The sequence below is a fragment of the Poecilia mexicana genome, unplaced genomic scaffold (genome assembly GCF_051168715.1).
Source record: "Poecilia mexicana isolate PSO_F unplaced genomic scaffold, ASM5116871v1 scaffold_2, whole genome shotgun sequence".
NCBI lineage: Eukaryota > Metazoa > Chordata > Actinopteri > Cyprinodontiformes > Poeciliidae > Poecilia > Poecilia mexicana.
The window spans coordinates 55,982,660-55,994,560 of record NW_028263371.1 but is presented as its reverse complement, the minus strand read 5'-3'; the positions used below and the strand labels follow the sequence as shown (position 1 = coordinate 55,994,560).

The 11,901-nt window shown below is 37.1% G+C and overlaps 1 protein-coding gene across 1 annotated transcript in view; it reads left to right on the top strand.

Annotated features, from left to right (window-relative positions):
- Positions 1-9,775, top strand: part of calcrla (calcitonin receptor-like a) — a 31,116-nt gene extending 21,341 nt beyond the window's left edge. Inside the window, exons 11-13 of the mRNA XM_014987016.2 lie at positions 864-1,082; positions 2,459-2,500; positions 3,452-9,775. Coding sequence (XP_014842502.1) covers positions 864-1,082; positions 2,459-2,500; positions 3,452-3,673 — 483 coding nt within the window. The 3' untranslated portion in view covers positions 3,674-9,775. The remainder of the gene's footprint in view (positions 1-863; positions 1,083-2,458; positions 2,501-3,451) is intronic.
- The last annotated feature ends 2,126 nt before the right edge of the window (positions 9,776-11,901 follow it).

The following is an 11,901-nucleotide window of genomic DNA, read 5'->3' as shown; positions in this document are numbered from 1 at the left end:
TGTTTTGTAGGAATCTATCAGAGCAACGGGACGAGTTCCAGTTCCATTTCATTTTTCAACTCTGAAACTTTCGCTGCTTGTTTTTCTGAGTAAAACATCACACAGATCTAAACGATCTTATTGTTTACATCTGGGAATTTGGATGCAGGGAGGAAGTAATCCCATCTAAACCAGGGGTGCCTAAAGTGCGGCGCGTGGGCCATTTCTGGCCCCTGGGTTAGTTTTGTGAGGCCCAAATTTGGCTCTGTGACACTTTTTGTAATATTTTAGGATGGGATTTTCCATGGAAAGGTTAAATCTTCTTAAACTGAAGATGTTTAGTACAACACAAAGATTTTTTTCTTTAGCCTTTTTTAATCTCCTGATAAGTAATATCACAAACATTTAACAAGATTTTACTCAAAACAAAAACAAACTGGTCACACCCATTCATTATATTTGGCCAAAAACAGAAAAGTTTGTGGAAGAAAATTTTTATTTTTGTTTCTGGAAAAAATATATTATAAACTTAAAAATTGTAACATAATAATAAAAGTAAAATATTACATGTTTTATTTATTGTTGTGTAGGTAAAAGAAATAATTCACAATATTTTAAAATATTTTTGTAATTGGGGGAAACGATAAAGATTTGGCCCGTTAAACTTCGGAGCAGACAGTTTGGACAGCGCAGAGTTAAATCCATAGGCACTAAAACGAGGTTTTAAAGAGACGGAGTACTTTATAAAACACTCTGAACTTGTTTCTGTTCTGTCCTTCCGGCTACAGCGAACGCATGTAGGTCACCTAACCTGAAAACTGAGCTGCGCTTTGCTAACGAGCAGCAGAGTCAGCCAGCAGTGAGCAGTATCTCTGTTCCTCCAGGTGAACCTGTTCTTTCTGCTGAACATCGTCCGGGTTCTGATCACCAAGCTGAAGGTGACGCACCAGGCAGAGTCCAGTCTGTACATGAAGGCGGTCAGAGCCACGCTCATCCTGGTTCCTCTGCTGGGGATCGAGTTCGTCCTGCTGCCCTACAAACCCGAAGGACGCGTCTCCTCCGAAATATACGACTACATTATGCACATACTGATGCACTACCAGGTGAGACGTTCAGACTCATCTGATTTATTATTAAATAAAACCGATTCATCTCTTTTCTGTCACAAAATAGGATAATAATTATTACTATTATTATTATTTCACTTAAATAAAGTGATGTTTCCTGTCTATTCCTACAAAGGAGAATTAGGACAAAACTAAGGAAAAAATAATAGTAATGAAAATAAAAAAGTCAATATTACGAGAAAAAACGGAGAACTACAAGAATAAAGTCAAAATAATATGACAAAAAGTCATGCTATTGAAAATAGTCTCAATAATACGAGAACATTACGTAACACGCGTGTAAAGTTGTAATGACAGAATAGTCAAAATATGAGAAAAAAGTCGCACGACAAAAAGTCTTGAGAATAAATTTGTAATAATACAAGAAAAAATCCATAATAAAAATGGGAGAAATCGTACGAGTGTAAAGTCAAACTATAGTATCTCAAAATAAAATGAGAACAGTCGGACGGCAAAAAGTTATATTGAAAATAGTCATAATAATACAAGAAAAAGTCATAAAATGAAAATAAAGTTGTGAGAAAAAATCCTATTATGAGGAAAAAAACTCGTAATGATATGAGAAAAATGGAGGTAATCATAATAATGTGAGAATGTCAAACTAGTAAAAACACGAGAATAACGTCATAATATGAGAAAACTACAACAAAAAGATGTATTATGAAAATAAACTCGTAAAAATACAAGAAAAAAGTCGCAATGATACGAGAAAACAATTTTACAAAAATTAATCTGAGAAAAACGTCAGAATGAGGCCAGAATGAAGTGGAACACTAGGAAGTAACTTTTTATAAATCCCTCACAAAAGAAATCAAGATGAGAAACGCTGAGCATCTTGTGACGTTACACTTTGGTGTCAGTTTTACAAATTAAAAAGTTCTTCACCTGCCAACCAATCAAATTATCACCAGTAGCAGGACGTTGAAACAGTCGAGCCTAATTTAAAAATAATTTTATCAAAGGTTTGTTCTCATTAAAGCAAATTTTTCAAGTAATTTACTATTTTTTTCTGGTATTTTTGTGTCCCTATTTTGCTAATATTATAACTTCATAATTGCAATGTCAGACAAAAATAAAAGCCTCTGTTGGTGGCAGCTTCCCCTTTAAGAGGTTTGTTTTTGTTGTATCCCAGGGAAGAACAGCAGGAAGGAAGGCGGGAATTATCTGAAAGCTGTTGGATGTTGATGAGGCGTTATCTGATCGCTTCTCCCAGCAGGAAAATATCTCTTGCAATAGGAAGAGCGAATCCCTCCCTCCCAGAATGCATCTGTCTCAAATCCTGATGCTTTCTACTTTCAGCAGCTTGAACTGTTCCCTTACAAAGAGCCTAACGCATGTTTTTCTTATTCCAGGGTCTGCTTGTGGCAACCATCTTCTGCTTCTTCAACGGAGAAGTAAGAACTTACAGCAACTCTACCTTTAGCTTCAGCTAAGTACTTTAGCATATTAACTCAAATCAGAAATCTGACCCAAAAACCCGATGGTCTGGAAGACTTTGTAGCATTTGTTACATTTTCAGCGAACCATTAGAAAAACCTGTTCCCCTGCTGGCCTGTGGGGGCGCTGCACCAAGAACAGCTGAAGGAAACAACACGAAAACATTTGAAGACACCAAGGGCAACTTCCTGCTTCACCAGCAACTAGCACCTAGCTTTATTACGTAGCTATTAGCTCTGTTAGCGATTAGCTGACCCTGATTAGCTGCTAGCTTTAATATGAGCAGCAGGTTGTTTGTTTTGAAAAGTAAACAAAAATGGAGTCGCATCAGATTTTAGTGGTTGGAGGATTTCTCTTTTGTTTTTGGTGAAGACCACGAGCCGCGGCTAACGCTAGCAGAGCCAACATTTTCAATGGAGATAACCAGAGGAAAGACGGTGAAGTCGTTGATTTAATTAGTATTTTGGGTCATATTGCTCAACAACTTTAAAATTTATACCGGACAGTTACGAATGTCTACCAAGATGGCTGCCAGCTACAAATTCCTGGTGATGTCACATGAGAACTATGTTTTGTTTTAAATAAATGCTCCGTTTGTTTACGCTGCCTTTTCCTCTGGTCAGCCGTTTAAACAGGATCTCTAGACTGTTTGATGAGAAAAATTGGTTTCTGAATCAAAATCAAATCATTAAACAATGAAAGATCCTCTAGACATTAAAATGTCCATCATTTTTCTTTGTTTCTGAAGAACCAAACCCAGCCTGGCGTTAACTCCTCCAGGCTGGATAAACGTGCAGCAACCAAGTACAGATCATATATTTGACATTGTTTTCTGGCTTTGGTTTTGCATTTTTGACACGTTGATAAAAACATTTAATGAGTAAACTTTGGGTCTAAACCGTTTTCAGGTCCAGGCGGTTCTGAGGCGGCACTGGAACCAGCACCACATCCAGTTCGGCAGCAGCATCGGGAACCACTCGGACGCCCTGCGCTCGGCCTCCTACACGGCCTCCTCCATCATCGAGGTGCAGGGCTGCTACTCCATCGACGGCCACACGGAGCACATGAACGGGAAGAGCTTCCACGACACGGACGTCTCCGTCCTGAAGTCGGACAGCACCTTCGCCTGACGTCCGGCTGCGCCCGCAGGAACGGCGCCGAGGAGCGGATCCAGCCTGGCTACGGAAACGCTCGCTCGTCTGGGCGAGGTGAGCGCGGCGCCGCTTCTCCGTCCTCCGCTCTGTTGACGGGTTCTGATCGGACGCCATCACATTCTAGCCATTCTTAGCGACTGCTTGGCGTCACGATGTGGACAGAAGCCGTTCGGTTTCACTGTAAGAAAATGCAAACTGTGCCAAACCCAACTCTCCGTTTGTTGTGTCCAAGTACTGGAGATGCACAGATTACAATCCAACGAAGCTGCGCCATCATCTTGTTTCTATGACAACGCATTAGGACCGCTGCAGACAGAAAAAGGCAATACATTTCTGAAAAAGAAAAAAAAACTCAAATTTTGAGACTAATGTAAAAGATTTTTTGGAAAAAAATAAGAAAATTCCCTGAGTTCAAAAAGTTTAAAATTTGCAAAGAAACAAAAAAGTCGAAAATTTTCAATTTTACAAGCTCAGAAAATTTCCAGGTTAATCTCAAAATTTGTGAGATTTTTTTTTCCTCAAATTGCCGACTTTTCAAGCTCAGAAATTTTCACGATTTTCCTAGAAAATTTCTGATATTAATTTCAAAGTTTGAGATTTTTTTTCCAGACATGCACTCCTTTATTTTCTATCTATGTGGGCTGTGATTCGCTGTTGTATGCTTCTCATGATACGACGCAGTATTTATTCCGGATTCTGCCTCGATGACCGGGAGTAAAAGTCACATTCCCTTTCCTCGGACTGAGCGAAGATCGACGCCGTTTCTGGTTGAAGCTTCAGATTGTTGACGTCTGGCTGGAAAAGTGAAATTATGGAAACGTTCTCCTCTATCAAAGTCTAAAGATCTGTAAATTTTATCTCAGGAGTGCAAAACGCATAAAAATTTCCACAATGTTGAGTTAAATGAACAGGCTGTGAGGGAGAAACTAAGTACACCCCTTGATTTAATTTCGGCTCCGTGTCGTTTCGACCATTTGCAAAATTCTACCTCCATTTTGTACTTGTAAGCACATGGGTTTTCAAAGCAGGTTCAAAATGTGTGGGTATATAAGCTAATTCATGGTAATTTGGAATTGCGCAACTTTTATGGAGTTAAATTGGGGCCAAAAAAAAAAAATTAAAACCTAAAAAAAATGTTTTTAACAGGAAAAAAGATTGAAAGAAAAAAGATTTGAGACTGTACAAAAAAGTTAAAATCTATGAAACTAAAATAAAGCAGATACTTTCTATGGAGCTAAAATGTGGGGCATAAAGTTTTAATGGAAAATAAAAAATTTTGAAGCTGAAAAATTATTTTGAAATTGGAAAGAAAATCTAAAACTGAAAACTATTTTTAACTGCAAAAAACGATTTGAGACCAAATAAAGTTAAAACTATGGAGCTAAAACGGTGCAGACACTTTGTAAACATGACGTTTCTCTTCAATGCCACCGTTTCTTTTTGCAGTAACTGTTTTATTTTTCGTATGTGAAATTTGGAATTAATTTTTTTTTCAAATTAAAATTAATTGTTGAGTTTCAAACAGCTTTTTAAAAAAATATTTTTAAGTTCTAAATTTTTTTTCTAATTTTTCATTTTTTTTTTAATTAAAAGAATTTCAGTTAAACTTTATTATTTTTCAGTTTCAAACTTTTTTTTTCCAATTAAAAATTATGTTTTTTGTTAATTATGGCTCCAATTTTGCTCCATACAATTTTGAAGACCATTGTGAAGAAAAAGACCAAAATTCTAAAATGGTGAATGGAATGTAAACAACCAGAAAGGTTCAGCATCATTTAGAGCAGCAAACATTTTATTGCTTTTTTGCAGTAAATATTTCAGTTTAGTCTTAAAAATGGCCCCAGAATAAACAGAGAACTCGGTAAATGTGCAGAAAACGTTTCCTGTAGGGCTAACTGTATCTGTCTGAACAGCTTCTTTTGTTAAAAATGTTATTTTAAGGCCAGTATGGATTCATTATTACAGCACAAATATATAGTTTTTAGTATTTCTTTGAAAACAGAATGAAAACACAGTATGGAAAAGTTTGATAAAATTACAGATTTAATCACACCAAAGAGAAGAAATATTAAACATGCACAAACTCTATTTTTTAATATTTGTTCCATCTGAGAATAATCATTATTTTAAAGTATGTTTTTGATTTATTTAATCTCCTATAGCTCGTTTTTTTGAGTGTAGATCAGACGTTTTCATTGTAAGGTTGAAGATGATGAAGATTGCACTTCTCCTCCCTCAACGCCGCCGCGCTTTCCGCTGGATTCCATCGGATCCGTAACGCTGGGAACGTTTCAGCTGCTGTAAATAATTTTGTACATCCAGCGAGTTTTCCGAGTGAACATGCCAGAGAATGCCTGCATGATTTGTCTAGGCCGTATTTCTGTATATCCAGAGGCATGGAGCCATAGGGCGGCGCCTGTCACTGCCCGCCGCTCGGACCTATCAACATGGCCGTCGCCTCTCCATTGTGCCTGCTAGAGAGCGTGAAGCTCTCACCTTTCAACAGAGCCGCCGCCAGTTGTTTGTTCATCGAATGTCTCCGCTTCCCGTCTTTGATTCGCATGTGAGGACTCACAGATTCACTACTGGGTTTCAGATGACGAAGCGCTGATGTCATCCAATGTAGATGGAGGGCAGGAAGTAAATTTAGCCCATTTGTTTCTGTTGATCCAACATCAAAATGTCTAAAGTCTGTGTCCTGTACAGTTGTTCCAACCGTTCTAATAGAGAGAAAGATAAACGTTATTTTGTGTTTCGAAGGTAGTTGGTCACAAGGGAGTTAATTTTAAAAAACTTACTGAAAAAATGAAAAGTGGATCAACGATCTACCGCTAAAAACAGGAGGTGTGGAAACTAACAATGCCAGAGTTTGCAGCGCCACTTTCCAACAGGTAACAATCGCATCGATTAAATTGTACTTTCAGATGTTTAATTGGACAGTTAATTAATTTTAATTGGACAGTAAGACAAGCATTGATATGTAAGGTAAGATGGATTATTTTTTCGCCCTAGCGCGGTTGTCCTCAGAGCGCTAATGTTGTTAGCAGCTAGCTCAGTGCCGAGTCACGAACTCGGGGTTTCTGTAGATCGGAGCGAATTGTTGACCTACATTGGACCTGAACCCAGCAGCGACTCAACATTAACGTACAAATCCAGCATGAATTTGGGTTTACAGAAGCTAAATAAATTATTTACCAGGAGATTCAAGCTCATAAAATAACATGGTTAGCTCGTTGTTAGCGCCTCGATGCAGGTAAATCCTCAACATTGTAAGAGAAGTCTTTTTTACCGAGATAATACGGATCATATCCTAAATATACGCTTATTTTTTCGAGATATCTCGGCTGTTCCAGCCTGTTAAGGGCATTAGCTACTTGCTGTGGTCCATTTTGCTTTGTTTTGAACTGGAGAAATCCACTTCCTGACCTCCATCTGAATTCATCCGGGTCATGTGTCTGAAGCCCAGCAATGAAAATACTTTGACTCATTAGGAAATGTTTTGTTTTGTTTGTCACAAAAGAAAAGAAAGTACACCCTCATTTAATTCTGCAGCTTTACGTTTAAGGAACCCGATCTGGTCTTTAGCAGGTTCTAAAGTTATTTATGTGCTGATAAGCTTCTTTATGGTGACGTGGAAGGGTTCAGTTAAAACAGTTTAGGATCTGTCTTGCATGTGTTTTTTTCCTTTCTTACACTACAGAAACACAAAATCTTACCAAGTATTTTTTGGTCTAATTCAGGGATGTCCAAAGTGTGGCGCGTGGGCCACATGTGGCCCCTTCTACTGATTGTGTGTGGCCCCCACAACTACAGCTCAAAAAATGGCAAAATATGGTTTGTTTTTAATTATTGCACAATTATGACAAAATCTTAGAATGGAAAACATCTGATAGAAAGTATCCATCTTTTTATTGCATTAAATTTTCATTAATTTCACATCTTCTTAGCGACATTTACTCAAATACAAACATTTACTCATTTAGCTGGGCTGAATATACCAAACGTGATCAAAAAGTGACTCAAATTCTGTTTTTATAACTGAGATTAAAATGTTTTTAGTTTTTTCCACCAAAAAAGATTCTCAACTTTGACGCCTTTCTTTTAAACAGGCAAACATGTAAAATCCTTTTAAGTTTTTAATTAGAGCCAATATTGTTAGCTCTAGCTAATGGCATTCGCTCCTGCCAATCGTGTTAACTCCTGCTAGCAGTGTTAGCTGTTGTTAATGTTGTTAGCTCTAGCTAACAATGTTGGCTAATTCTAATAGTGTTAAATACTGTCAACAGCCTTAGCAGGTGTTAATGTTAATGGTGTTAGCACAGTGGTGCTAATGGTGATCTAGCTAACACCTTTAGCTAGAGCTAACGGTGTTATGTCTAGCTAACACTGTTAGCGCTCATTAATGTTGTTAGCTCCTGCTAATTGTGAACTAGAAACTAAAAAACCAGGTAAAATGTTGTGTTTTTTCAGTGTCTAAGCTGAAGTTGCCTGTTGTTGTGTCTGCTAATGTAAAACCACAGAGTTGAAGGAAGGAGGGTGTACTCTCTTTTCACCACGACTGTGATCTGTATTTTTATATAAGCATCATCTCTGAGCGTTGCAGCTCTGTCAGAGTTGGAATGTGTTGGTCTGTGCAGTAAACTCATGTGGTGAAGCCAAAGCGTTTTGGCAACGTGTTGTAAGTTTTTCTGTATTTATGTGAATCGTTTTCATTCGACTCTCCAAAGAGTTCGTGAAGTCCCCAGTGACTCTTCGGTAAACTGTCGTAAACGACGACTAAACCATTGAGGACGACGTCTGTAGTACGTACTGTATCTAACTCTGATAGTCTCATTGACGCCACACTGCTGTTTGAATGTTTTGTTTCTATTCCTTGGATGTGAAGAACATACTTATATATACATATATCTATATTTACATATCAATGTTTCTCTTTTTAATATGTCGGTGAACGAGACAATGTTGCTATCTTGTGTGTATCTGCATACTAAAACAGTATAGCACAGCACAGCCTTCAGTTTGTTTTTTTATTGGCATTTCCTGAAAAGACAATGAGCTTCTGGCACCTTGAGCGCGGCGGCTCAGTCAGGAAGTTTCTTTGAGATGGGAGACGGCTTTAAAGAGGCTGCAGACGTTAAATAAACCCAACGAGCGTTGTGTGATTTATGCTTCCTCAGAGAAACGATGCTAAATATCTGCAGATGACACAAAGTTACCCCAACAAGACGATCACGAGGAAGTGTGGCCTCATAAAACTGTTTTATTTAACCAAGTGACACATTAGCAACCTGAATCATTTGACCTGCTGTGCAGATTAGCATGTAGCATGTTATGCTAATATGGGTTCTGTCTGTAAAGTTACACCATGAAAAATTAACAGCAAAACAGTTGGTTATTTAACTGGTAAGGGGAAATTAGAGGTTATTTGGTTTAAACCTAAGTGATTATTTAGCATAAAACTAAATAATTAGTTTTGAGCTAAATATTTATTTTACAAATTAAATATCTACCTCCAAACTAAATATTAAATTTCAAATTAAAACTTTAGTTGGAAAGCTAAATATTTACCTTTATGTTTAATTAGGTCTGAGTTGAATATTTTGCAAACTAAATATCTAGCTGCAACTAAAAATGTTAGCAGGCTAAATATTTAGCTTTGGGCTTTGGTTTGGAGCCAAATATTTAAATAAATATGCCTCAAACTAAACATTTAGTTTGAAACTTTATAAATGAATGAATGACATAGTAAAAATACAACTTTGAAAAATTAACCTCCATTTTTTTCTCATGACCAAATAACCCAAATTATTGCTGTTAATTTTTGACTAACTTTAGAAACGGCGCCCGATAAGCTAAATGCTTGACACACAATAACCAGCTGGTTCCAAAAACAGAAGGATCTGACAAACATCTGTTGAACTGATGGGCATTTAAATCAGGGAGGTGATTCCTGAACACAGCAGCTGGTTGGTTCAGCCAGAAAATGTGATGAAATGCAGTTAATCCATGTTTGAGTTTTTGGTTAGAATATTTATTTTTCTTTTAATACAATAAATAATCGTCTGTTTTATTAATTTACCCTGGATATCGTATGATTTTAAACCCAAAAATCACTTCTCTATGCATGTTTGTTGCCAAACTCCCTGTAAATCTGCAGCCGTTGCAGCTGCTGACTGTCACCTTGTGAGGGTTTGCAGAGCAGCGGCGTCGTGTTGAGCTGAGCTGTTGTAAATGGAAACAGAGCCGACTGCGTTTATTAGAAAGAACAAACGGGATCTTCAGTCCTTCTGTTGTGAGCCACCGAGGAAAAGCTAGTGGCAAAACACCAAATCACGTCAACAGAAAAAAAACAGTGCTCTCACATACTTTACAAATGGCTTAGTCAAAGTAAATCCAACTCAGAATCTCTTTATGTCTCACTTTGTTGTTAATAAATGTAGAAAAAGGTGAATTTTCCTTCAACATTTAAGCCGCTCTGTCCCTGTACTGAAGTTTGTGTTTAAGTTTAAAGGTTTCTGTTGCTTTATTAAGACAATGTGTTTTTATTTTACTTTAAAGTTTTTTCAGGAAACATTTTTGAAGTTAAACCTGAAGAAATGTTGTTAAAAATGGACTTTGAGTAAAGTGAGAGTCAGCAGAACAGATTGTCATTTTTAGTCACTTTTGAAGTGAAGCAGTTTGTAAAGTAACTAAACTACTTTATGAAGGATGAATCAGTCATTTTAGTCAGATTACTGACTGCGAGGCAGATACTGACAGCACAACACTGCTCCACATAACCCCACTTCACTCTGTTTAAATGTTTAATTGATTATTGTAAAACTAAATGTTCAGTTAAGAGTTCATTTATCTCGGCACAAGTCAGAGGCGTCTTCAGGGCCGCTGTGATATTGACTGCTACTGCAGAACCTTAAATAATGAGTTTAAACATTTAACTTCAAATTTTTTGATCAATAAAATGTTTTAGAACTAAATTAAATGTAAACAGACGCGTCTGGTTGAGATTAGTTTGTTTGTTGGAAGCAAAAACAGTAAAGCTGTTACTTTTGGTATTATTCTAACTTTTTCTGGTAATATTATGATTTATTGTTGTACAACTTTATTTATTTTGTACTATTGTGATTTTATCTGGTAATGATATTTCATTGTCTTACAAGAACTACTGACTTAAAACAAGCTGAAAATTTACTCCTCAGTTAGTTTAGTCTTATTTTGAACCGTGTTGATATTTGCACCAGAACTCCTTGGTGATACTTTGTGGTTTTGCAGCTTGATCACTCGGTGCAGACAGAGCCGCTGTGAGACTGACTGCTACAGGAAATCCTACAGCCATCTGCATCTAGAGCAACTCTTTAAAGAACCTTAAATAATGAGTTTCAGCAACTTTTACTTCCCGTTTGGGATCAATAAAGCGTTTTAGAACTGAATTTAAGGCGAATAAAAGCATTTGGCTGCGTTAAGTTTATTTAGTTAGGAGGAATAATGGACAGTAAAGCTGCTACTTTTAGTTTCTGAGCCGTTTCTCCCATCAGGAATGCGTTCATAACGTCATTAGAGAATCGACTCGCTAATGAGTTCAGGAGTTCATCAACACGCTGTGAGGAGTGGAAACAAATAAAAGGTTCTTTTCTCTGCAGCCGTTTCCTCCTGACTGACAACAAAAAGGAGCAAATCTCAGCCAAAAAACTGACATTTTGACATTTTCTGGAAAATACCAAGGATTTTTTTTAAGAAAAATCAGAAATTTTGAGACAATGTCCACTTTTGAAATCTGAGTTTCAAAAGTGGATTATTTTTTTTAATATTTTTTTTTACTTTGAATCTTTTAATCTAATTTTTTTCTAGCAAATTTTCAACTTTTCAAACTAAGACATTTCCTTTTTTTTTTCCAACTTTTGGAGCTGGTAAATTTGCAAGTTTTTACTAGAAAGTCTGATATGAATCTCATAATTCCAGCTCAGAAATATAAAACAATTCTAGCGAATTCTTGAGATTAATCTCAACATTTCTGAAAAATGTCTTGAAGTTTCTAGAGCTCAGAAGTTTCCTTGTGTTTTCCATCTGCGTGGTCCTGGCACGCCGCTGTCGGCTCCCGCTTTCCGTCTTCGTTATCCCTGCGCTCCCTCCATGATCAGGCAAACAGGATTGGAAAACCAAATCATGTTTCAGTTTCCAGATTTTCTCAGATTAAAATGCTGCAGTCC